Genomic DNA, 27,977 nt, shown 5'->3' on the forward strand with positions numbered 1-27,977 from the left:
CCCCCCCCCCGAGATTATTAGCAAGTTTTCTTTTAAATTTCATGTATATCAAGATGCAAATGAATTATAATGATTCAGTATCACTTAAATGTTACAGTATATGTGCATATACTATTCAGTGGATATATCAAACACATCCGCAAGGGTGATGTTTTCCTTTTGAGAAGACTTAAGTATTGTATAAGAGAAAAAGTTGACTTGTTTAAAAACAGTAGGGCAACCAACACTCCTTATCTTGTCTGAAAAATCAAAGGAGATCATTCTTGCAAACTGGAATCTGTTTAATCATCAGGCTTCCTTAAACATATTTCTGACTTTGTTAACAGCCTTGAGATTAAGATGAGCCTGGCATTCACATTTCAGGCATTTTAAACATGTCTTAATTATTAAATAGTCAAGTTTCTTTAAGTAATTAGAAATTTTCAGATGGCAGTGCGTCAGATGGGTTCTGTTGGTTTGAAGAAATGATCACCACCAAATGGCTTTGGAGAAAATTCTAACTAACAAAAGCTTAGTAAAACTAATTTTATTTCACAGTTTGTTAATGCCATACTCTTGCGTAGTGTTCCTCGTCAAAATATTTCACTTTGCAAAGGAAGAGGCATAATTATCCCCGTGTTATAGATGGGCACACTGAAACAGAAGGGTGAGTTGCTGCACAGCCTGAGGCAGGTCAGTTCAGCTGCAGATCTGGGAGATGAACCAAGGTGGTCCCTGGCAAGTAACTTTCTCCTTTCTCACTGGGATGTTGAGCCAAGTGCTTGGGCTTGTGGTATATTTGTGTCCTTCTTATATTTATCCAGACATTTTGGGGGAGAAACTGCAGTAAGGGAGAACATTTCCTGAGAGTGTTTTGTTGCTAAAAAAGGTCCTTTCTGCTTTGGTAAAAAAAACACCGATAAGCGTAGAGGATAAAGAAATGAGAAGGGAAGGTTTTAGAGTGTGTGTGCGTGTGTGTTGTAAGATCAAAGAGAGCGGAAAGAAAGGGAAAAGACTTCTGTACATTCATGGGAGTTCCCTGTATTTGTAGATCTACGTATCTTTCCTCCTTTCTTATTCTTTTCCTTTTCGCTACTCTTTAAATAGTGGCTTCTATGAATAAAGGAAAAAAGCAGTACTGGATATCTGGGATTGGGCATCTGCACGTAGTGCCCGTATGCAAGTTCAAACCCAAGGACCGTCTGTTCCATAGTGAATGAGTTTTGCAGGCTACAGTTCTGGGGAGAGAAATGTAACGTTTTTTTGTAAATAAAAACTGTTTGCTTATTTTACAAATGAGCATCTAAATTCTCTAGCCTATAAGTGCAGAACAGCTAGTTTATTGGCAGAAAGAAAGAAATGTAGAAAATATGTGAAGCAGGCTTGGGGCTTAGAATACAAGGTTCAAAGCCAAAGTTTAGGCTTCCATTTTTGGAAGTCTTGACCAAAGAACTTTTATAAATCCATAATTGGCGTCTGTTACAATTGTGACAGCAACACTAGACATGTGCCCTGCTTATGCCCACCTCATTGTATTTATGCCAGGGGAAGGGATTGGCTGGCAAAATGTCAGCAGAATTGGCTCTGCCAGCTAAGAGTTGCACTGGCATTGTTCTGCTTGCCATCTTGCCATCTCTGGCTGCTTTAAGTAATGAATTTGCAAATATGGGCCCCCTCCAAGTCTGCCATGTATTATAATATACTACAGTTCTTGTAGTTTTGCTGGACAGTTTGCCTGAAAATAATTACTGTTGCACTGGGTATACTGTGATACTAGAGATGGGTACTATGGCCTTGTAACACAAATAAAACACTCCCTGCATTTGTAACACTAATGTGCAAAGGAGAACCTCCTTTTACTTTTTTATTTATGTGAGAACACATAGTCTTAAATGTAGCATTTTATAACTGAAGAAATGGTGAGCCTATTTCCCGTGGACACTAAAGCTTCTTTATGCTGTTCTTGCATAAATTACTATTACACCCATTTTGAGTCTCCTTTATACTGACAGAGCCATGTAAAGAGACCTTCATGTCAACAGAAATGAAACCCAAAATTCTCAGAGAGATGTCATTCTTTCTGGGCCTGATCCAGTGCCCATTCAAGTCGATATGAAGGCTCCATTGGTTGTGAATCAGTGTTGGATGCAGGCCTTTGTTCAGCAACAGCAGTGTGTTATGTGGTGTGCAAGATGCAAAAGAAAGACTGCACCTGCCTTGGGGATTTTAAAAGTAGAAATAGGCTGCTTCTTTTGCAGTAGGAGATTGGGATTGAATCCCTGTCTTTAGGTGCAAGATGGATCTGGTTGCATGAGGCATTCTGACTGGCAAGCTGTCTCCATTTCACCAGTGTTGATTTTTTTTTCCTTAATCTAAAAAAAGGCACTTTGACAATGGAGGAAAAATGTAGTGCATCAATACTGTTGTGACTTAATGTTTTGGAATTTTGTATACCATTCGTAATAAAAATAGAGAGAAGGGATGAAACGTAATGTGAATTTTCTTGTCAGCCTTGGATGAGTGCATGCAACAAGTAGAGTCAGGGAAGCAGAAGCAACATATAGAGTTAAGTGTTAGGTTGCAATAGTTTTACCATGAGGCTTCAATCTGTGTTGCAAACTAACAATGGCTTTCTCCATTCCTTCTGCTTGTACAGTTTATCCTCTCAGTTGAGATCAAAGTTCTGTGTCACCATTCAGTGGCACTACCTTCTACTTCAAGCTTGAATCATGGAGACGGGGATTATCATTTACTCTTTTCTGCTGTCTGCACATGATACAAAGCAACAGAAGGGAGGAGAATGCAAGTTAAGCATATGTAAGGAAGGGCCTGAATGAGGTTGATACAGAGCCTGAAATGAGGTTGATACAGAATGGGGCAACATGTGGTGGGAAAAACTAGCAATCCTCTGCTTCCATTTAGAACCAATTCACTATTTGCTCATTGCTTGACTTGCTTCTGAGGGGTGGTGTTGGTGGGAGAGAGACCGCGGAAAATAGGTTCTTTAAGGTCTGTATCTGGCACTTTTCCTTCTCAAAACTGGAGAAGGTAGTGAACACTTAATAGCCAGGCATCTGTCCCAGTTATCCCAGCTTACTTTTGCTGAGCACACATGGCATTGTTGTCTTAGTCTAGGGGCAGGCAATTTATTTTTGCGCGAGGACTGCTTAGTAAGTTTTGGTGAGCTGTCAAGCTGCATGGGTAGCCCTGCCTCTTGACAGTTGCTCCACCCCTGGTTGCCATATTGCATGCAGCCCCCACTGCTGGCAGCAGCAGGTGGGGGCACTTGTGCTCTGTACTGGGGCCCTGTGGTGTGCAGCTCTGCACATGGGGACAAGGAGCACAGCCTGCCCAGCCCACCTCTATTGTGTGGGCTCCATATAATGTGCCTGCAGCTCCTGCACTCAGGGAACCACACTCAGCACTGAGAGAAGCCCAAGTGGGAGCTGGCTGCCTTCCCTGCCTCCTGCTGCACAGGTGCCAGGACTCCATGGGGAAGCAGGATCTGGTGCTCCCCTTCACTTCCAGCATAGTCCCGGGACCTGTGCGGGTGGGGGGAAAAGCAACTGGCTCCAGTGCGGGGATAGAGGCAGGCCAGCCAGCTGCGCTCTTTGCCCCCACGCACAGCGTTGTCTGGCACTGCGTGCTGGGCAGCAGCGCCTGCATGGGGCACAAGTGCCCCAAGCGTCCCCACCTGCTGCTGCTACTACCAGCAGCAGGGGCTGCACGCCATATAGGGGAATGGTAGGGGGAATCCCCACACTCCCCCACCCTCCCTCACACTCACACTCTGCCCAACTGAGCTCCATGCTCCCACCACACCCTGGGCTGCCTCCAATCCCAGACCCATGCTCTCTGCCCCTGTCCAGCTGCAGCTCCACCCCATTCCTGCCCCCACCACTTCCCTGCCTGCTGCCCAGAGCGAGCAGGACGTTGGGGAAGATGAGCAGGTGCCCCAGTGGCTGCAGCAGTGGCAGCAGCAGCCCTGCCCGGAAGCTGCTGCTGGCTGGGCCAAGCCCTTCCACCCATGAGGGTGGAAGCAAGGCACAATAGGGTATGTTGTGGGGTGTGTGTGTATATGTTTGCACCTCACTCCTACCCTTGTGGGTGGAAGGGCTGGGCAGGGTACAATTCGTTGGTTGGGTGTCCGTAGGCCAGATGAAAGTTGCCTGGTGGGTCAGATGCATCCTGCAGGCCATATTTTGCCCACCCTGTCTTAGTACAACTAAGAGCTGATCTACACAGAAAAGTTTTACCAGTTATATTAGCAGTGTTAAACAGATATAATTATTACTGGTATAATCCTGCACTCTTCTGGGGTGATGCACTTATTCCAGTATAAGAGTGACTTTTTTGCCACTTGTTTGAAGCACCTTCAAAATGATGCAAGCTTAACTGGGGTAGGGGGGAGGACCAGAAGTACAGTATGTCTATGGAGACTTATCTTTTTTATAACTCCATTAATTTAAATTCACACCTGTGTTAATGCAGCAAAATAGTCCCATGTAGATAAGTCATAGAGCTACTATAGCATCAGTAAGTCCCCTTCTCCACTCTCCTCCCAGCCCCTGATAAATGTAGGCAAATTGTGGAGCAGACATTAAGGGAGTAGGACAAGCTTGGAGAATGTGGGTAGGTACTAATGGACATGGCTGCCAGAATGCTTTTTGATCACCATCCAGTGTATTGTAAGGTACAGTATTATTTTTTTTAATTTGGTTCAGCCCTGCATATGATGTGATCTCCTAGGGAAGAAGGAGATTTCTCCAGTTTGCAGGAGGTTAAATTTGTCTTCCTTATTTGATGGTTCTGCTGGTTGGATGTCCTCATCCTGGAATGTTGCTCCTTGTAGTACTAGAGCCTCATTTAGAGGGAGTAGCTTACTTTAGCTGAAAGGTCTGTTGAAGGACTGTTTTACATTCCAGACAGAAGAAAGTTGTAACATTTCATTTTGGTTTCTAAAACTGGTGTTAGGTTCATAGTGCATCCACGTGACTTAAAAATATCCAGGTAGCAAAACAGAACCTATAGGTAAAAACTGGTGATTACGTACCAAGGATATTAATAATGCTGTTTGTTTTTTGCTTCTGTGTTTTATTTTTAGGATTTCTTCTTTTATTCATTAGTGTATGATCCGCAACAAAAGACTCTCTTGGCTGATAAAGGAGAAATTCGAGTTGGAAACAGATATCAGGCAGATATAACGGACTTATTAAAAGAGGGTAATTTTCACTATTTCTTTAGAATTACCTTGTTGAAAATGGTCTTTTTTGCATGTACATAGGTTGTATGTCTCATGGGAAGAGGAATGTTTCACTTCTGGATCACATGGGGACCTATGGCTGGGTTGGTTAATGACTAAAGTTATTGCCAGCTGGAGGCAATTAGTTGGATTTTAGTCCAGTCTTAAGTGGGCAGTTGTCCAGATCATAAAATCTTATGAAAAAAATGGATTGAATTAATTGGCTCTCTTAGAGCCTACTATTTTATAAAAGACACTTGTGAACTGCCAGGAGGACAGATCCCACTCTCCTTCCCCTCACCCTCTCCCCCCCTGCATGTAGAACCTTCTGTGTTATGAGGCAAGCCGCTCCTTCTGCCAAAGTCCACTAAAAACCTGTCTCCCATTAAATGCCTCTCATGAAGCTGCCCATAACTTATTGGGTACCCTCTCACTGTAGTTGCCTCATCACCCATCACTTTTGGCTGCTCCTTCAGGACCTTGGCCTGTGGAGTAGGAGGGATGGATTGCTGGTCCTCCAGTGGTATGTCTAAGGCAGGGGCGGGCAATTATTTTGGGCAGAGGGCCGCTTACCGAGTTTCAGCAAGTCATTGAGGGCTGCTCGACAGGCAGCCCAGGGCACATTAGTATTAATTTTCTAAATTTTTTAGGGGCCCTGTGGGCTGGATAGAATGGCCTGGCAGGCTGCATCCAACCCCCGGGCCACATTTTGCCCACCCCTGGTCTAAGGGACAGAGGTGCCATAGGAATGGTTATTCTTTTCCCCACAGCTGTAAGTAAAGGGAAGCTGGGCAGTAGTTGGTGCTATGGAGAGCTTCACTTTCTTATAGCTTGGGCTCAGAACAGGGAGACAGCCAGTGAGGGCAATGTGGGGATCATCTCTTCCTTTCTCCAGAAGAGGAGCGGTTCTGAATCAGTGCAAGGGACTTCACCAACCCCTTTCTTCTACACAGGCCACAGGTGTGAAATAACACTGATACTTAGTCACTTGTAGAACAGACGGATTTCAATTCCTTTTTGCTCTGCATGTGAAACTAATATTATTTCAGCGGCAGCTTGGCTAGCTTGTCAAGAGGAGGAAAAACAGCTAACCGTATAGGAGCTTCCTCTTTGCCCCTGGGAAGTTGGAAGTGAGGGCAAAAAAGAATCCTCAAAGCTTTTGAAGAGAGCATAGCATTCCCAGACTTCCTTATTGCTTCCTGACTCCTCTTATGTCCTCTGGATTGGGAAGAGAAGGAAACTGGAGGCAGGAGTGTCTGATAGCTGTGAAAGATTGTGCTATAATGCCTCCAACAGAGTACCTTCTGATCGATTTGGCGCTGCTGCTTGTGTGGGGAATGAGAAGGTTGAATCTGGAGGGCTGAAGAGAACTTGCAATGAGAGAAAGAAGGGAGAAGGAAGAAACAGATCAGGCAATATGGAGGGAGCTAGTTAAACAAGTGACATGAAAATTGGGCCTAAAGGACTACTTAAAAAAAAGAAAATAAAAACAGTAAAATGTGGCAAAGGTGAAAGTAAAAGGGAAATGAAAGAAGAATGACAATGAAGGCATGTATTTAAAAATCTGTTTTGTGGCTTGCTGAGTATAATAAGCAGTGCTATGTGAAAAGATCCCAAATTCTCAGCTTTTTGTTGCCAGGAACTGGTGTACAATAAACAATGACATGTTTCAGCTTTATGCTGCAGTGCACAGTATTACCAGAGGCTGCTTAGTTAGTTTTTAGATTGGAACATAAATGGGTTTTTTTCATAAGAAAACATGCACACACATAATATTAATATCAAATATGCAAATGCTTTCTGTATACTTAATACATCAAGCATATAAGTCAACATTTTCCTGTATGCTTCACTGAAAAAGTTGAACAAACTGGCAATTTCACTGCATTTTTATGCATGTTTCACATTGCTGATCAGATGAGCATGTTGCCTTAGAAAATAGTTTTCTGGCAGCTGTAGACAGTTAATAGTCTACCTCTCCAAGCATCATGTGCTGCTTCTTTATAGTGAAGCATTTCTAGACTCCCTAGGCCAGCCTGTAGGGACCTTTCACAGTATGAAAGTAACTGAGGAAATGCTTTATGAAGTAAGAACTCTGAAATAAATTGAAGCAGCAACTGCTCCAGAATAGGGTTGGTTGGCAATAGCTGACCTCTGTCTTTTGCATCTGATGATATAGAAAAATGTGAATAAGCACTGTTAAGAGGGGATGGATGTGAACAAGTTTAGAAAACTGTACCAGGCATCAAGAAGAGTAGCCTAAAATGACAGTAAGGGATATGGGCCCCAGTGTAGACCAGAGAGCACTGTGGTAGGAATTGGAATGTATTTTGCAGTGCCAGTGCTTGGGAATCTGACTGTGGGCCAGGCAGAGCAGGTAGCTGTACATCCAGTTGCCAGGCAGGGCTGAGTTTGCCAAAGACAAATGACTGAATGGAATTTGAAATTGCAGCCAGATAATGTACCTCTGACAAATGAAGCGTCTTGGGAGTTAAATAATTGTTTTGTGAGAGACAAAATCCAGAAGTAAAATACTTTTTATTCTTTTGAAATCTTCTATACCAAACATTTTTAACTTGCATTTCAACTAGGTGAGGATGATGGAAGAGATCAATCAAAACTTGAAACAAAAGTTTGGGAAGCATTTAACCCACTAGTAGACAAACAGATAGACCAGTTCTTGGTTGTAGCACGGTAAGAAAACTTGATCTTTTTCTCGGGAATAACTGAAAATACGAATCTGTTTTCAAAAACATTTATCCCTTTAACCTTCTTCTGTCTCTATCCCAGTGTTCATGTTCTGTGTGCTTGTCTGGTATGAGCTTTTAAATGAATCAAACAAATCAGTAACCAAAAAGTATGTGGCTTGCATGCTGTAGTGAGAGATGTTACTTGAGTTTTAAGAGTCTTATAAGTTCATACTCTACAATACCAGAAAAAGCAAATCAATTAAAAATCTGTATCGACACCTAATTTCTCTATATATTGACAAATCACAGTAGTTGACTATTTTAGCATTCAGTTTGAGTGTGATAAGGGTTTTCTTATATGTAATTTCCAGGAGGGCTGGTACAGTATTATGATGGTTTAGTTGCAGTTTAACTTTGGGCAAAACCTCTAAAGTCAGTGTGATTGCTGGATGCTAAAAATATTCATACCTCTTCCATTTTACACCATTATTTTTTTTTAATGTCCTTGGATTTCTTTGTCCTATAGGCTTATGCAAATATAGTAATTACCAAGGTGTCTTATAGTAGAAGTATTGGACTTGAATTCCAGCCTGTGAATGAAAAACTTTAAATGGTTAAATGGAAATAATGACAATGGAAATTCTTATGGTCTATTAGAGAAATTTATAGAACTGTTTTTGAAAGCCTAAAATCAATGGAAAATTGGTGGATTCATTGGCATCTGGGGAGAGGGGTGCAGTTAATCAGTGGAAGCAGGTGTTAATTGGAGAGAGGAGTGTAGGAAGTAGCGAACTGCTAGCAGAGATTTGTTTTTCTAGAATGTAGAAACTTCTCTGTATTGGGTATGGTAGTGGCTGGATCTCGATTCAGCAATTGTCCCTGTTCAGTGAAATGCTTAAGTACTTTAGGCAGACAAGGTTCTTTGGGTAGATGTGATATATTTTATTAGTCCAACTAAGTAGTTGCAGAAGTTGTTCTTTGGAAGTTTTTGGGTACAAACATCCTTCTTCAGGCACAGGAAGAGTTTGTTATTCTTTAAGAAGGCAGTGGGTACCCGAAAGCTTCTAAAGAATGATTTTTCCAACTATTTAGTTGGTCTAATAGAAGATATCACAGTTATCCAAAGACTCTTGTCTGCCTGTGTCCTAAGACCAACACAGCTACAACCAACAACCCCTTAAGTACTTTAGATGTTTTCCTAAATGAGGGTGGACTAATCTATGCCCTCTGGTGAAACGGAGCCATGGTTCTGTGAAAAGATTCTTTCTTAGGTAGTAGCGTTAAATCTTCACGGTGTTTAAATCCCTAGAGAATAGCATGCATTTGGAGCCAGGTCAGGAAAGCATCCATAATAAAGAAGGGGGCTTAAAAATAAGCTGAAGACCTGCTCTGAATTGGAGCCACTACTTAGTATAAACATGAAAGCTGATGGTCAGTACCACAGAGGCATGTTCAGTATTTACCAAATATCAGTGAACAAATTCAGAATGCTAAGGTGAGATATAATGTAGGACCTTGTAGGGAAGAAATGAATGAATAAAGTGAAGGAATCGGGTTAATTCTTCTGTACTTGCAAATATTTTTAAAAAGCAAGAGGAAGATTTTGACATTCAACTAAAAAAAGAGCAGAAAATGTTATTTCCCCCAGATTTTGTTTTTAGATCAAATGGGTCACTGAAGGAAACTTCAGCCAAACTTTTCAAAAACGGCTAGTCGATTTTGGATTTCCAGTTTGAACATCTAACTGAAAGCTCTTTGAAGACTCTCAGCCACAGTGTAGGCTGTGTAGGAGGGAGACAAAGGTGAAACATGATTGGCTAAACTGAGGCAAAAATGTTATTCTTGTTCTGTGTTGGAAAATATCATAGCTAGCTTGGGCTTAACTAATAATGCAGGCACTCCCTAGCTCCCCTGGAGTCATTTGTGTTGTGGCTACATCAAAAGGAGAGAACCACAGTGAAATTTACTGATGCTAGTAACTTTTCCATGTTGCTGATTACACAATATATTATTGTTCCCTTTGATTTGTGTAATCGCTAAAGCAAAAGTTTGCGTCTAGGCCACTGGCTTTGACACACCACTGGTTTCTTCTGGAACAGAAGAAAATAATAATAAAAATAAGGTAAGTGAGGAGTAAGGGGAAGTAGAGGAGAGAGGGTATGTCTGTGTGACATGTAGTGCTGTGCAGAGCTAGTTTGTATGGCAGGGGCAATATAGCTGTGTTAGCATGGCATTTGGCCCTGGTTAATTAGCTAAAAACAAAACATAGTAGCCAAGACAGAGTGCTGCACTAATGCCGCAGTGCCTCCTTTTTGTCCCCAATTAGCTTTCATATCATCCATGTATGTGTTGCCATAAGTATAACATTGATCAGTTCTGCTTCTGGTTGGAGTTTGATCATGCTGATTATATTTGAGAAACTTGGAAAGATATGACAAACTGGAACTGGATGTGGTGAAGGAGCATGGGGATGACATGAATTCTGGGACTGTAATCAGATAAGCTGGAAAGGCTGGTATCAAGAATAACCTGAGTAGTACTATTCCCAATACAGGCCTTTCTGTAAACATAGTTGCCATATTTTCTAACATACAACACACACCTGTTTCCCTGTCAAATCAGCCCCCTGAAATTGGGGTGCATGTTTTTTTTAGCAGGGAAACTGTTTTCTTTGCTGGAAAAGGAGCAGTTCTGGAGAAACTGTCCATCTTCCAAGATGGCTGCTGCTTGTGTCTGTTCAGCAAACTTTAAGGGGTAGAGTATTGTGTTAACCCTGTCACAGCCAGAGTTTTTTGGTTGATCACTGTTGTGCCTGATGTAGCAAGTAAGTTGCTGGTAGGATATTGATGAGGCTTTATGATGTGGAAACACCACTTCATTTGCAGGAACTTTATATATAAAAAAACTACTTTATGGTAAAGAAGTAATAGTCTTTTTACTGCTTCTTGCAAGAATCTGGGGCCTAACTTTGTGGGACATGGAGTAAGTCCTTCTGAGAGCACAGTGTCGAAGAAGTGTGGCATTGCAGGAAGTAGTCTGCCACAGAGATGCTACTCTTCCTGGACACTCTGTTTCCAGGAGGATTTATTCTGTTGCATAGTTGGGCGTGACTCTGGAAAAATCTTTTGTCTACATTCTTCCGTCTGAAAACAAGGTGTGTGTTTTATTTGGGAGCGTGTTGTATGTGAGTAAATATGGTATCTTGTGTTACAAAATATTTAATGGTTTAAATGTGAATAGGCTGAAATGTTTAGAGAAATTTAATTTGGATCACTGCTGTTCCTCCTTCCACCTGTTGTTTTGGCAGCTGCCTCTTCTCCTCTGTGCCTTCAGATAATTAAAATCTGTTCTCATCATTGTGAAAAGGATTTTGATGTTCCTGAAACTTGTTTTAGACCAAGTTTCCAGTGCAATGCTGATCCAGGAGCTGCTGTGAGAAGATAGAGGAGCATCTTTATCATTCCTGAGTGCCTCACTGTATCTCCTTTATATAAGCATAACTGGATAGTCATGTGAGCTAAACAGAATGAAACATTTGACATAACAAGCTACATCTGAGGAAAGTGATCTCTGTCGTAGAAGTAGAGCCAAAATATTTAGTCTTGATACCAAATAATGAAGCCTGCTAGCCTCCTCAGAAGTGCTGTTTAGACATTTTTACTGTATTCACTTTGCATGCAAGGTTAATGTTCTGTTTAATCCTTTTCAGCTCTGTTGGTACATTTGCCCGAGCTCTAGACTGCAGTAGTTCTGTCAGACAGCCAAGTTTGCACATGAGTGCTGCAGCAGCCTCCAGGGACATTACACTGGTAAGATTTTAAGAGGATTTGGGGAAGATTTTGACAGAAATGTAAAATACGTACCTTAGTTACATCGGTAAGAGAGGGGGTAGATGGATTGTGTAGTCTGTTAGGATCCGGCTATTGTTTTGCAAAGGATCTTTTTCTTTCCTTTTGTAATAAGTCTTTAAAGTTAAAGTTGTGCAATCATGGATCAGTTTGCAGCAAGATTAGAGAGTGCCACTTTGGAAATGTTAATGTTTTCTGCCCAGTTCTTTCTAGTCACATAAGGGATTGCATGCACTAAGTAGTTATGCTGAAAAACACAAAGACTATTTGGCTGTTGTGTATGGTGGGATAAATCTGGAATGCTATGTCTGATCAATTCCAAAAATTCAGGGCTATTCTAGGCAACATTGGACAAAAAAGACCACAATAGAAATTCTAATAATCTGATTGTTCTTCCCTAGTAATAAATGTTGCTTTTCACAACAGCCTGTTTTTTTCATTACTTTTATTTGTAAGTAATTTAAAAACAGAAGTAGTTATAGCATTTTCTAAATATAAATGATTGTGGATTTGAATAGTGAGATGAAAAGGAAAATTTAGGTTGAATATCAGGGTAAACATCCTGATGACAAGATGCATTTGTTTTGTTAGAGCGTTTCTGGAGAGAAGTGAAAGTCCCATTGTTGGAGCCATTAAAACTTTACCTAGAAAAAGCACTGTAGAATAAATTCATATGCACAAAACTTTAAAAATGATTAATAACCTTACTCATTAACAACATATAACATCTGACACAAAACTACAAAACTCAGAGAATGAGGCCAAGTCTTGACACTATTTATATTATGACATCATAAACACAACCATATGCCAGACCTAGTCAAAGAAAATGATCAGTTTTCAATTCCAGTAAACCTAAACTCTGCTGTCTGTGGAAGGATGATGCTCCTGGGGATGATTCCCTGCTAGCTGTGTGTTTTTGATGTGCGCTGCTTTCCCTTTAGGATGTTGACTGTTTTTTAAGTGTTTTGGGTTGCCCAGAAGGGGTATTTATGCTCTTAGATTTCTAGTTATAATTGCTATAGATGGTTAGATAAATAAAACGTACAACAAGTTTAAGTTTTGCATGTCTTGTCCTCTGAGCTTGTTCTGTTGTGGAAATTATGGCTACGTGGGATCACCTTTTCCCAAAAACACCATTATTAGTTAATATGATCCATTTCTTGTCTTAAAATGTTCATTCTGGGGTTGGAAAAATATTTACTCTCTTTAGGCAGAAGGCAGGACTTCAGACTAACATTGTTAACTACTTCTATCTGTTTTTGTTAAGTGGAAGTATGTGTTCTTCTTTGAATTCAGCACAAGATATATATCACCATCAGGTTCCTGTCATAGCTGCTTCATGTTTAAGTGTTTGTTTTCTCTGTGGTTGTACTTACAGTGTCTCTGTTTTTGTTTTTTGTTTTTTTTTTTAATCTGCTATTTAGTTCCATGCTATGGACACTTTGCACAAAAATGTCTATGACATTTCCAAGGCAATCTCTGCCCTTGTACCACAAGGTGGGCCGGTCTTGTGCAGGGATGAAATGGAGGAATGGTCTGCTTCGGAGGCAAATCTCTTTGAGGAAGCACTAGAAAAATATGGAAAAGATTTCACTGACATTCAGCAAGATTTTGTAAGTGAATAGTTATGGCTTTGAACTTGTGAACATCAACCAAGCTATGAGCAACTCTTTCCAGCTTCAAAATGCTACTGCCTAACAACAGACATGTATTTCAGTTGATACATAATCTAGTATCTTCTTTCTGTTCTGAAAAAGAGGAATCTCTAAGCATTTGTCAAACTATAAATTGGAAGACAAAGATTGTTGGGGGCAGGGAGGCTCCTGTATACTTTATGATAATTTTTAAAACACTGGGATTAAAAATGGACATTGCCTTTATTTGCCTTTGCAGCTGTAAAAAATTTTTTATGGTGGTGCAAAGGCAAAATAAGCAGACAGTCATATACCCCTTGTCATGCCACAAATGCCCACAATTCTTGGCCATGACAAAGGAGGTAATAGATTGTGCTGCTTTGTGGCAGACATTTGTTTGCTTGCTGGAGGGAGACCACTTTCCAGCTGCCCTGGGCAGGTACTCTGGAGACTTGAGGGGCTTGATCCTGTACACCTTGGGAATTTCTTGGGCAGGATCGGGTGCTACAAGCACCTGGAGCACTTGCCTGGCTTTCTCCTTTTACAGAGACGTGGACCAGGGAATCTTGGGATGCATCTCAGTAAGTGGGGAAAGCTGGAGTTTCTCCACTTATGGAGACAAAACCGCAAGGATCTTCCTGCTGTCCCTTCATAATCAGGGAAAGTCTGGGATTCTCTGCTTAGAGAGACACTCCTGGGAAATCTCGGGGGTGCATCTCCATAAGTGGGGGGAACTCCACACTCTCCCTGTTTAAAGGGATGCACCCTCATGATATGCAGGGAGGCACAGGAGCTGGGAAGTGTCTGGCACCCTGTGCCTCCATGCTGGGGAATCCCTAGCTCCTGCACCACACTGACCCATGCCTCCACATGAAGCACAGGTCCCAGCCTGGAGACATGGGGCACTGGGCTCCAGCTCCCATGCTGCCCCATTCCTCCTTGCCATGACCCCTGCAAATCTGTTTCACTTAGGACTGGTCAACCTGGGTCCCAGCAAGAAGGCACAGGGCAGCAAGAGGTAGGGAATGTCTTTAGCAAAGGAAACATGTCACCCCTTGTCCCACATTGGGTAGGAGTCCAGTGCAGGGCAAGGGGTGACACGTTTTGCTCAGTAAAGTGATTCAGTTATGGTGGATCATGTCAGCGATATTTGCTTCTACTGAACTGTAAATTGGGGGGGACAAATAGTGTGCGCTTGGGGTGGGGGGGGCAGAGCTTTTACTAAAGACGGCTGTATGCTCAATAATAATGTTTAACCTACAAATCATGATGATCTTTTCTTCAGTTCTTTTCTTTAGTTCTGTTAATTTAAAATTGTTTGGCTTACCACAATTGGATTCAGGATTTGGTGGAGTGTTGTAAAAGCCCAGGTATCCATTAAATTAATTTGTCTTGAGGAGTACAAGTACATGGACAAATCTTTTGAGATTTTTAGAGTGTTTATTCAAAAGCTATTTTAGAAACTCCTCTCTAAACGTTTATTTTAATTTTTTTTTTTTAAGTTGTCTTGGGACATTGCCCCTTGGACCTGGTGGGGCATACTGTCTGCACTAAAGTTCCTTGATAGGAACAAAACAGAAGTAGTATCCAAGTGACTTGGGTAGAGGGACTTGGAACCAGCCCAACATTGTTTTGCTGTGGCTCCATCTAAGGTTCTTGTGCTTCTGATCTAGCAAGTAGAGGTGCCAGAGCATTGTGGCTCCTCTATATGCTGTCTCCTGCTGGACAGAGCAAATTAAAATTGTGCCTATGCTCTGTGTCATTGCATGCCAGAGAGTCTGAGTCAGTGTGGCACTTACCACACTGGGTCTTTGCTCCTTGAATGGAGTGAAGTGGAGCCAACACAGAATGGTTTTACCTATGCTGTGCCCCAGTTCTAAAGTGAAGGCTTTGTACTTGAAAAGCATTTACATGGATCTTGAGTGCTTGGTGCCTGTAAGAAGTCCAGATAATGACTGGCTTCTTTATTAGGAAGATATATCATGTATCAAACACTTTGTGCTGTAAGACTTCTGTCAAAGGAATCATGACAATTTGTGAAGCGCTGTACTGGCTTCCTGTGATGACTGTGTTGCTTTTTCTTCATGTCCCTAGCTTCCATGGAAGTCCTTAACCAGCATAATAGAGTATTATTATATGTGGAAAACTACAGACAGATACGTTCAGCAGGTAAGAGAAATTAGCACGGCTCCTTTAATTCTAACAGGAGCTGTTCTTGCTGCCTTTAAAGGGGAGCATTGCTGCTTTGATCTCTCTTGCTTGCTTTCTCTTGGGGTTCAGTGTCTGCAATAAGTGGATTTCACTGGGCTCCAGACCATGGGAAGTGGCCCCCCATCACTAAATTCTTCAGCCTCCATGAAGAGGTAAACCTGCGGCATTCCCATTTGTGTTCCTTACACAACTGCTCCTTCTCTTATTGTCTGTTAGAAGAACTTTCAAAAGACTGCTGCAGAACATATTAGCTTATCTTAAGTTTGGGGATGGAAATAAAATGAATCCCCACATATTACAGTGTTCAAAGTCAGCACTTGCTTCAGCAGCAAACTTCCCATAGATTTCCATGGGGAGGAGGTGGATGCTGTATAAAACAGCCTCTCCATGGTTATGCCTTGTCTCTACCTGCTCATACCAGGACTACAGATTCAAATGCTTGCCCCTCCAGTGGAGGAACTTAGAGCATTCATAATAACATGCATCTTTTGGGGAGGGCAAGAGGGTGGAACGGGGGAGAGTAGTTGATGGGCTGTGATTCCCTAACTCAGTTGTGTTCAAAGCACAGCCTGTGGGTTGGATCTGGCCTGTGGAGCGCTCTCCAGGAAATTTGGCAGTGGTGGCACTATTGACTGCTGTAGCTCTGGGAACTCTTTGTCAAGTAATGCTGCCAGTGCTCCCCTGCCACTACGTTTTTGGAACTGTGGGAACGCCACAGGGCAGCATAACGTGGCCTCATGTTGGATCAGGTCCTTGCATTGCCTGGACCCAGCACACAGCTGCAGGATTGGGCCACACACCAGATGCAGCCCTTGGGCTGTCTGTGTCCCACTTACTCTTTCCCATGCACCAGAAAGATTGAGCAGCACTACCTGAGCCCATGCACGTACAAGCCAATTTGGGCTATTATTTGCTCCCGTTATATCTCATCAGTATTTAAACATGAGAATGATTTGGTCCTTTAAATAGTCAAAGTACAGTACCAGAAACATGGAAATCCAGTTACTGAAAACTAGCTGTAAGAGTTGGATGGGATAGTTCACAAAGAAGAGAGAGAGAAATCTCTGCCTAAGCATTTCTAATATAGCCAGCATCGTGTTATTAGATCTAATATACTTATAACAATTTATATTAGTGAGAAGAATACCTAGTGGGAAAAAAAAGTTAGCTTCCTTCATTGAACAGCAGGCTTTGAGATAAGCCTGTTTATAACTGTGAACCGCCCCACCAAACAGTGCTGTAAGCTTGGCGTGCCCCCACACTGCACAGTGCACGCCCAGAAGAAGCATCGCATTAGTTTGACCTGGTTTGCCCAACGTCTGTATAGATTGGGTGCTTCAGCAGGGCTTTTTGGTGCTTTTATCTAAAGCTGATTGAATCAGCTTTAGATAAAAGCACCAAAAAGCCCCACTGAAGCACTTGATCTATACAGAGTCTGGGGAGCTGGGTTGAACTAACGTACTACCTCATCCAGTAAAGCTCCATTTTCCTTCTCTCCCCTGGCAAACAGTCTGCCAGGTCCTAGATATCTAAAACATGTATTTTGTATTTGCCTAAGTTGTGAAATGAATGTGGAGCTCCCTGTCATGCCATTTACTTTTTTCATTTTCAGAGTAGAACTCCACTTTTAGTTGCATTGAGATATTGTGGATAGATTAGACTAATGAATGAGCATGTGTGTTTTGTATGTAGTATTGTTATTATTGACATCCTTATTACTGTCCTTACTATAAGCAAGACATACTCTCTCTTCTTTTTGAGAGAATTAAGCAATAGAAATGTGGGACATAAAAAGGAAGTGTGGTGGGGTGGAAAAATACTGAAAAGAAGCAAGCCTTCATTTTTCTCCTTTAAACTGTATGTACTGTTGACACAGTAATTGGCTTCTGCTCTTCTTGTGTGTGTGTGTGGCTATCATTGTTAAGAGGGCTAATGGAGAGGCATGCTCTCTCTGTGGTGCAAATAAAGCAGCTGCATGTAGGGAAGTCTTTCATGTCTCCCTGTTTTGTTAGTTAGTTCTTGATTGTGGAATGAAAATTCAACTCCTTGGGAGTGGGCTCAGGGTGGCTAACATTATGAGAAGTCATCTGGCTTACGAAAACTGGGCTGGTTGAAGTGTAGATTATCAGGGTCAGAACTGAACATCTGACCTCCTTCCTGGTGAAGCCAAGGAAGGAGGCTCTTCTTGTCTTGCAGTTGCTTTGATCTTTCCAGATGTGTACAGGACTATGACAGATTTAAATATTTTTCAAAGTTAAGACACTTTAAACTGCTGTTACTAAATTTCTGAAATATATATGTTTGTAGGTATTAAAAGCAGGCTTTTTGGCTTGCTGGCTAGACAGTCGCATGGATCTACAATGGGGCAGGCAATTATTTTGGGCAGAGGGCCGCTTACTGAGTTTTGGCAAGCCATCAAGGGCTTCATGGCAGGCAGCCCAGGGCAGATGAATATTAATTTTCTAAATTTTTTAGGGGCCCTGCGGGCTGGACAAAGGTGTGGTGGGCCACATCCAGCCTCCGGGCCACATTTTGCCCACCCCTGATCTACAAGGTCTTTCCTTTATGGGGCAAGGAAGGGGCTGGGGTGATATATGAAGCAGAAAATTAAGAGGTTCTTGCATTGTTGGTCTATTGTGACCTCTAACCAGCATGATTAGTGTTTACTGCTCTAAAGAGCTGTATCCAGTCCAGGGCTGCTGAGATATTGGGCAAGGGGAAAAACTGGGGCAGTTGTAAAACCCTTGTTTTTTGTATTCAGTACCTTTTAATTAAGAAATAGTAACTTGTTTCTTTTGCTGTTCCTTTTCCTCTTCATTTTGGTTCTGTAGACATGATAGTCCAAAATATTAATTGCATGAAAGGCTTTGTTACCTTCTTTGTTTTTGCAACAATTTAAAACACAGCAATTTCTAATGATCATGTTGGCACATGTACATAAAGAGTACCTTACAGTCATGAATATATCAGCCCATCTCTCCTATGCTGCTCAACAGTGTAGCTGAAAGCAGGAATTTGGGATAAAATTTAGAGTTGTACTTGTGACTTCTGGAGGTAATTTGTGGATTGAGTTAATTTAGTCAGAACTGAGCTAATTATCACATCTCAAATTCTCAAATATTGCAAGCAACTAGTAATAAATATCAAGGTTTTTTTTTGTTTTTTTTTTTAAACATCTAGGGCAGTGTCATTCCTGTGTGTGGTCATAAAACACCGTAGCTCAATGTGTTTGAAACAATTGCTTTTTAAAATTGCTATTCACTTAGTGAGGTGCCCCCCTATCCTGTTGGTACTCCTCCCCTCCTTCCAACTTCCCTTCCATAGTTAGGATTCACGGCTTGTGCTGCTGTGAGTAGGTGCAGGAACTAGAGAAACCAGAAGATCAGATGAGCCACCTCTCCAGCCTGGATCTGATATTTGACACCTGCCCCAGAGCATAGAATCATTTGTGTTTGAAAAATCTGGAAAAGTTCAAGTTGAACAGGGACCAGTGGGTGGAATGGGTTAGTACAGGGTCCCTTTGTCTTTAAGGGATTAGAATTATATGGTTGAGGTGGACACAGTTTATCTTGGGATACTTTAATTTGATAAGCTGTTTCAGTTTCTTTTGTGGTATAGGACTAGCATGCCACTAGTTTCTTGTGGTTTCCTGTCTGTAGTAATGTTTCTCTTTCTCAAATATTGCAGGCTTAATTCTGCCTACCTTTTAGTATGTAAGACTATAAGTTCACTAGCATAACTAAAGACTGAAACATCTGAGGAAAAAAAAAAGGGAGCAGATCTCCCAGGGTAAGTCTTTTGGGAGTAGAGTGCTCTCATTCTCCACAATTGAATTTAAGAGATTTTTTTCCTTTCTGGACCCCCATTGCTTGGTGTTCTAATGTTGGGGTAAATGGCCCTGTGATATGTACTGAACTTCTTGATACTGGTCTGTATAGCTGCAAGATTGTTTTTATGGGAGAAACCATTTCAGAATTGTCCTGAAAAAGGTTGAGCGAAACATCATCAGTCTACTGTTCCTTGCATCCCCTTGAATGAAATACTGCCGTCTTAAAATAGATTGGCCAAGTCTGTTCACTAGAGAGCACATCTCTGAATTGGAAATAGTTGGGGAGAGAGGACTATTGATATAACTTCTACTTGTTACCTTATCAACCTCTTCACTGGTGATTTGAAAACTTCTTTAAAAGAGAGGGGCTTGTATGGAACATTGTTATATTTTAATGTAAGAGAAGAAGGAGAGTTCTTTAATTTCTCAGCCCCAGGAGGATGATCCTTCTGAAGCAGGATGAACACATCCATGACACTTGGCAGACATGCAGTACAATGTCCTGAAGTACTCTTGGTTATAACAAGGCAAGTTACACAAGAAGAATGTTATAGTGATCCAGTAGCTCAGAAATAATTGTGCGTATGTGTGTTAACCCCCCCAAAAAACAAAACAAAACCCAACAACCCCATGAACCTGGGTTTGACTTGAGGTTGTCAAGTGGGATGTGTTAATATAATTGAGTTTTGTTGTCTCCAATGAGAGATGATATAATTAAGGTAAAACTAACTGCAAATATTAGTTGGGGCATTGCAAAGGGATGGCAAGGGTAAAAGATTGTGAGGCTGCTTGGGTTAGTGTTGTTGTGCGTCTTGAGAATTGCAGACTTCTCACTTATTTTTATCTTTTGCCCTTTCCCTGACATGCACACCCACAGCCTGTAACCTTGAGAAGATTAGGGCTTAAAGGACAGCAGCATGCAAGTGTGACTCATAAGGTCAGGAAGCAGGTGACAGGGGAAAGAGGCTGCAAAGCAAGATTTGGGAAGAGGAGTGGGAGGGAGAGACAGAGGTGAGCGAGATTATTTGGAGTTCTCCATGGACTGAAGAATGGGGAGCAGAAAAAGAGAAACAAAAGTAGATAAATTGAAGGGGCCTACATTTATATGGGATCTATGCTTTAGAGGATTTAGGGGATTGCTTAAATCCTGAGTTATGCTAATAACATCCTGATTAAGCGACAGTTATTTCCAGTTGCTGTCATTAAGCTTAAAAGGTTTTATGGGACTTCTGTGTTAAGTCTTCCCAAAATACCATCTCCCCCCAAAAAACTGAACATACTATAAAAGAAATATTTGTCACTTTTATATAGGGCCTTTCACCCTAAAGCTCTTTACATGTTATATGCAATGGAACTCATTACCACAGCAGGTTGTAGAGGCACATATTATAGCCAGGTTCAAAAAGAGACCAGGCAAAAGCATGAATTCTAGATCCATTAATAGGAATTGAAAAGAACAGTTGGGGATATATCTTCTGGCATCTCTAAACCAGTGATGGCAGATGCCAGGGTGGGTAACAAATAGGGGATAATCCATTGGTCTCATCCAGTACGGCACTCTATGTTCAGTGTCATGGAATAGTTGCAGTTTCAGCAACCAGATGACACACAGGATGCTACATAACTATGCAGAGAAATGTTGTTTTGAGGTTGACCACTTAGAAAGCTCTACTCTTAAATACATCATGGACTCAATAGCCTTCACCTAGAAGTAATAGCTTAAGTTTTATGGCATTTGAAAAATTAGTAAAGGCAAACAAGGTGGAATAAAGCATATAAGCCTAGAAAATGAAAGGAAGAAGGTTTTGAGATGCTTTCAAACTTCTATTAAAGTATCCTCTACATAGCTGACAATAAAATTTCCACTGTGTTTGTTTGTTTTTGGATTCCATTTCTCATTTTATTTTTAAAATTGCTTTTCTCTTTCAGAAAATGTTTCCATCAAAAATGCTATCCAATAGCATAGTAACAGTAATATTGTACATCTTTGAGACTCTCCCATCCTCCAGGCCCCATGGAAGTCAATAAACCCAGGAACGGATTTTTAAAAGACAGATGTTTTTGTTTATGCAAAACTTTTAATTTTTCAAGAACTATAGCAGCTCTGGTTAATGTAATCTATCTTATTTAGTTAGTCTATAAAGGTACATATCTACCCTATCTTCTGACTGAGTTCAAACTAACGTGGCTAACTATCTCCGTCTTTCCACCCCCCCTCCCCCGTAAAAAAGCTTAATTGGTAATATCCCAGATTTACAAATTTGGGAGGAAAGAGAAAAGGAAATACTTTGTTTCTACAATGTACAAATGAACCAGTAGAACTCACTGAGACAAAAATATGATTCAGGCCAAGAGCTTAATAGGATTAAGTAAGATTAGATATTTATATGGATGAGAACATTTACAGCTATGTTAGATAGCATTAAAATTTTAACACACATAAACCCTCATGCTTCAGGGCATAAACCAATTATTAACTGGCAGATGCTGGGGAGACACCTTTCTTATGGACAAATGATTTGGTGATTACGTGTTACTGGCTTTCTTGCACCTTTTGCTAAACTTTCACAAGGTAATAGCTGTTGTCAGAGATTGGATTACTGGCTTAATTTGGGATAGCGATTACTTAAGGCTGCAAGTAAAGAGCAACTCAGCCCCCATATCTGGGAAATATTTCCTTCCCCACTTGATTACAGTACTGTGTTAAGAGGGCCTGCATCATTCCCAATTCTGTTTGCCCAGCTATACAATACTCTTAATGACATTTACCTGATGAATATCAGTTGATAACTGACCAGTTAGGCAACTGATAGCCCACCAAATGAAAATATTAAACCAATAAGCATTAAGTTTTGTCTCCTTACCAGCTGTGGTGTGATCCAAATTGATATTTGTGTATTGGGTTATCTCAGTGGAACCTTCTGTTGTGTGGCAGGTATTAATCAATGCCCACTTTCTCCCAAATTTATTTATTAAGTAATTTAATAAATGTAACTGTTAATATCAATAAACAGCACAAATGGCCTTTATATGCATGGTATTAATTTGGCATTTTAATAAAAGAGAAAGGAGTATAAAAAGTACAAAGTAACTTTTTATTTTACTCAAACTACCTTCTCTTCTCCTGGCATTACAAAGTACAGTAGTAACTTTTTTACAATGGTATTTTCCTTTTTACCCCCAAAGTCTGTCTAAGGGTTTAATGTTTTGGGGAAATTTTTTAGGCAAATTCTGAACAGTTTGGAAAATGTTTTCTTCTGTAAATCAGTCCAAACCTGTTCTACTTCATTGGATCTTGGAAGGTGTTAATTAAAGATTTAAGATTTTAAGAAGTTGTTTTGAACTGAAAACAAGACTTCCTTATCTCTAGTATGTACCTAACTTTTACCATTCATCGGCTAGGGCTTTCTAACTAAAGTAGTCCCTACTGGCCCTTAAACTTGTTTTCTTTCTCTTCTAGCACAGTTTACACTAGCATGGCTTAAAAATTCATTAGCATTTCATTTTTATTTATGCCTTTATTACAAATGATAACAAAGGTTTTTTAAAAAGTTTGGCTAGGAAAGTGGTAGCATAATTGTACAACTAACAGTATAGTGAAACAAACTATATAGGGTTACACAACATTACATGTTGCCTGTATGAATAAATTAATTTCTATGCATGCTGTAGTTTGAGTCTAGAACAGGGGTTCTTGATCAGGGTGCTGTGATATCCAAAGATGGGCATAGAAAAATAGCTGCTGCAGCAGGTGATGCTGTCCCGTGTACTTTTCACGCTTATGTGATTCACAAGATAAACCCATTGAGTTGAAATAATAGGAATTCAAATTAGGTCAGAAACATTGGGTGCCTGTACATGTTCTGAGAGGCTGCTCTGATGTGCTGTAATTACAGTACATCGGAGCAGACTTGATTAATTGAGTCTGCTGGGCTGGAGCATGTTAATTATCATTCTCCAGCCAGGTTCTGCATCTCGTGTATTAGTGTCCCTGCACTTCAAAATGGTGGTGGGAGCACTGTAATAAAGCTTGTTTGAACTTTAGATAAAGTGCCTCCACTGCCATTTTGAAGTGTGAAGACACTGATGCATGAGCAGCTCTGGGCATTTTAATTAGAGCGGCTCACAGCGCGCTAAAGTGCCCGCTCCTGCACTCCTGGTGCACGTGTAAAAACACCCATTCTGACCTGTTGTGGTATAGTATTTCTGAATTTTTTTGGAAGAGAAGAATTACCCTATTTATTTTTTCTGTGGTCAAAAAACAAATGAAAGTAAGAGTTAATGTTTTTGGAGGGGTGCTTTGAGCCTAAAAAGGTTGAGAACCACTGGGTTGTCTACATATGCAGACAGGGCAGCTGTCATGTTACATTTCATTTCTGTGAATCTCAGAACATTGTACCAAGGTGGGAAGGCACTGTTTGCCCCAATTTAGAGATTAGATAATTAACTCAGAGCTAATATTAAGTATTTGACTAGCCATACTACAGAAAAAAATGATAACTTGTATGACTGTAACAGGAGAGCCTTGTCAAAATACATGTAGTATTTTATAGAATAGCAGTGCCTTTTTGTCGTTGCATTGTCCATTTTGAACAGTTCAGTGTAAATGTTAAGAATAGTGCATTACTTTCTGCTGAACTTCTCTGGTCGGATTCCTAGATACAGTTTCCACAGGCTTCTGTTGACCTTTGTTGCTGGATTATATCTATCATGGCATTTTTTGAAACCATAACATTTTTATAGGTCCTTCTTCCTTCCTCTGAATTCCAAATCGTACTTTGTTTTCCTGTTTTGGGACTGTTGGCAAGATCTTTCCTCTTTTGGAAGTGGTTTTCTTAGTGTGTTTATACAACCAGTGACAACTGATAGTTTTGTCTCTTTCACAGCACCAGTACACAATGTCTTTCTTCTGTTTAGTTTGTGTGATATAAAGGATAACTCATGTTTAGAATGTTCTCCATTATTTTAATAAGTACTATGTTTTCAATTACATGGTTAACTGAGAACTTATTAACTGGCTAAGAATTAAAGATGTGATAGAACAAAGGAAAACCAGAAAAACCCAAAAACTTGACAATGTCAAACATGATTGAAGGATTTTCTGCCTTTTCTGTTAATGGGAAGGAATTACGATCCTTCTATCCAGATTAGTGGAACCCTCCAGCAAAAAAAGGTTTCTTCAGTGTAGGCCAAAATGAAAAGACAATTTGGTAGGCTTCCTCAGCACTCCGTTTTGAAAGGCTACCCCTGTTATGCATTTCTTTTTAATATGTACTGAATCTTTTCTTTAATATTTCTTGAGGTGATGCCACCTATTGTTGTTTTCTTTCTTGGATCTGTCAAGCATATTTTAACAAACTACCTCCTGTCCCTGCAGTGGCAGGACATTGACAGTACCTTCATCCTGCTTTATCTCTGACTCTGTGTTTGATATTTCCACTGTTGTCCCTGGTAATTGTGCAAGAGGATTCTTTAATGCAATTAAGAGTAGGTTTAAAGGAACACTAGTATAGGATGGTATAGACACAGAGGACTTACTTTGTGATAGGGGTTGGACTAGATGACCTACTGAGGTCCCTTCCAGCCCTACTTTCCTATGAATCTGTTAGTAGCCTCCTATCTTTTGGAACACAATATCATTCTTTTTCTTCGCTTTTAATTCAAAAGGATTTATATCTTGTGATCATGGACTTTAGAAAGGAGTAAAAGTATAAACATTTAAAACTACCTTTAGTTGATATTTAGCTCCAAATGGCAAACTACTATGTAGTGAATGCCAGCACAAGGGAATTCAGTTCCTATTTTCATTGTACCCGGAACCCTTGGTCCTAGTCCTTTTGAATTAAAAGAACAAATAAGCAAAAATCCTAAAACCAACAAAAAGCAAATAAAAACCTTCTAGTGTTGCTTTCTTTTTCTTATTTGCATGATTTAAAATGGGGATTCTTGGCATGTTAGGCAGTGGGATTAAACATCTGTACTATAGAAATTTGGTTGGGGGAAGCTTTTGACAGTATATGCAAGAGAGAAAAATAACCTAGGGTTCTTTTCCTTTATTGGAAGCATATATAATGTATTTATCTAACTTAACTTAAACGAATTGAATTGGTTCATTTGATCAGAAGAGTAAGTAAATAAGATGCGTCCAGCTAGCATATATCTGAAATGGTACATGCTAACAAAGAGAATAAGTGCAGAAGAATATGTTTATCTTAGGAAGAAACTGGTTGGGAGCAATTGATGCATAAATTCCAGCTGAATAAAAGGGGCATGGATTAAAAGCTTGCCCATAGGAGAGATTATTTGACTGCCATTGTAGAATCTAGTTGACGTCATGGGAGATGGTATTGCTAACTCAATGAAAATTCTTTGGATTTCAGTGGATGTTTCCTTTTTAGAAGGGAGTGCTATAGCCACTAAATGCCAAGACATGAATGAATTTCATTTCTTTTCATTAGTATGAGCTGTAATTGTTCAGAGTTGAATCATCTGACTTTCAGGTACTGTAGATGCAAACATTCACCTGCTGTTCTGTTTTTACTCTGACCTTTTTTTCTTTCTTTGTTTCTCTCTTTTAAGAAACGATTGAAAGCAGCAGAAGCGGAAAGCAAGCTAAAACAAGTATATATACCCAACTAGTAAGTATCGCTTCTTGTTGGTGTGTTTCCTAACTTATTGCAATGGGGCTGTGTATTGGCAGTCTCTGTTGTTTGGAAGTATGATGCAGAGTTTTTCTTGTAAAAATAAAATAGAGCAGCCATAGTAGAACATGCATGACAGAAGGGTTAGCAATTAAGATAAATATGAGTAAGAAGATTATTCCAGTCTTTTAGAATGAGTTAGTGTTCATTTGAACTTGAGCATATATTTGTCATCTGTTATCTATAGCTAAGAACTCTGGTGTCTAATATGGATCAAGTGGGGAAAAATGGTCCCATCTTAGATCGGAAAATGCCCTATTACTATTCCTTACAGACTATTGTTCAGTGTTTTGTAGGCACATAGACATTTATAAAGGCAAGGATATCATTTATGAGTTGTGTTTTCTTACTAACTGCATTGGCAAAATGATAATGCTTAGGAGTGTGTGAAAGAAAGGAGAATGCCCTCTTGTACTTTTGGGTAAGGCTGGCTAAGAGCATGTAGTTATACTGTGTACACAGCAAGGGAACACTCTGGGGTTCTGAGTGCTTCAAATGGTGCCTACTGTCTTGGGCTTCCCAAATTATGGCTGCAGTGTAGTTTGAGGTGGCTCCTTGCTTTCTCTGCCCCTGCCATAACACTACCATGCAGGGCCATAACTAGAACCTAAAAATTTGGGGTCTTTTAAAAAATGCAGAACCTTTGAGTTGGTATTTTTATCTATGGAACATAGATTCATGACTTTGGTATGAATTAGGAGTATAATCAACAAAAAGGAATAGCTAATAGCTGATGAATAATAATAGATTGGTTTTAATTAATGTTAACTTATAGAGGATTGTTTACCATAATACATTTCCTTGCACCTTGTCTGTTCTAATTCTTACAGTTCAGTGCTGTGGAACATCTGCTTCTTCCTTTTAGACTCTCTTCTGCACTATAATATAACCTGCTGTCAGGCAGGTTTTTTTTATATAGAACTTGATTTTTTTTCCCTTAACTACTAGGGATAGTCCCTGGGGTACTACCCTAAATAATTCCTCTCCTTCCTTTTATGTTAACACCCTTCAAATATTTATGAACTCTTACCATGTGTCCTATTAGTCATAGCAAAGTCAAGATTTACATATGTAACAACTCAGTCCCTAAGCTTCTGATGATTCTTTTTTCCTCTCTTGAATTCCTTAAAATGGGTCAATATTTCTCCGATAGCAAGCCATCCAAAACAGAATGTAGTACTCGAGATGAAGTCAAAAGCATTTTTTTTGTAATCTTGTTGTTTAGCCGTAACGTTCTTCATGGAAGCTATTACTGTTTATGTGGCAGTGAGCATCAGGTTGCATACGGATCTACAGTGTTGATGGACTTTAGGTATAAATGTGTTACAAAGAAATGCTAATTTCCTATCTCCATTGCTCCAGTCACATAATGAAATATTTCTCAGTCTTGTGCTTGCTGTTTAACTGTTCCCTATTTCCCATACTTGGACTTTTTTGCAATACAGATTGAGGTCATACAGTTCAGTATACACAAAAATTTGCCCCAGAATTTTTACTGTAAAATCGTTGTGTGATGTATTGTTGAGCTCATTAGGTGCCTGAACTCATTAGCCAGTAAAAACTTGGAGAGACATTTCACCCATACCTTGTGCCTATTTATCCAAAATCTTAAGTTCAATGGAATTGCTTTCATAATTGTTTGGAAAATTGACAAACAATGGAAGAAGAATCCAGTTTGTAAAGTGGGTGCTGTCTGATGGTAAATCTACTGATTTGACGTGAGCCTGTCTGTCGCAGAGTGGGGCCTACGAGCGGCCGTGATCCTGCTAGCGCCCCCTTGCCGTGGCAGTTAGGAGATCAGCACCCTCTTATTCTCGCCCGCCACGTCTTTGATCTCATA

At 40.4% G+C, this 27,977-nt stretch overlaps 1 protein-coding gene across 4 annotated transcripts in view; it reads left to right on the top strand.

The window, feature by feature from the left end:
* The window catches only part of MTA1 (metastasis associated 1), a 140,666-nt gene that overhangs the window by 59,766 nt on the left and 52,923 nt on the right, over positions 1-27,977 (top strand). For all 4 annotated transcript variants that reach the window (XM_019501989.1, XM_019501987.1, XM_019501988.1 and 1 more), the window contains exons 6-11: positions 5,084-5,201; positions 7,813-7,915; positions 11,621-11,720; positions 13,187-13,375; positions 15,491-15,565; positions 26,016-26,074. In XM_019501989.1, coding sequence (XP_019357534.1) covers positions 5,084-5,201; positions 7,813-7,915; positions 11,621-11,720; positions 13,187-13,375; positions 15,491-15,565; positions 26,016-26,074 — 644 coding nt within the window. The remainder of the gene's footprint in view (positions 1-5,083; positions 5,202-7,812; positions 7,916-11,620; positions 11,721-13,186; positions 13,376-15,490; positions 15,566-26,015; positions 26,075-27,977) is intronic.

The sequence above is a fragment of the Gavialis gangeticus genome, unplaced genomic scaffold (assembly GCF_001723915.1).
Source record: "Gavialis gangeticus isolate Ggan-Ray unplaced genomic scaffold, GavGan_comp1, whole genome shotgun sequence".
NCBI classification, from domain to species: Eukaryota; Metazoa; Chordata; order Crocodylia; family Gavialidae; genus Gavialis; species Gavialis gangeticus.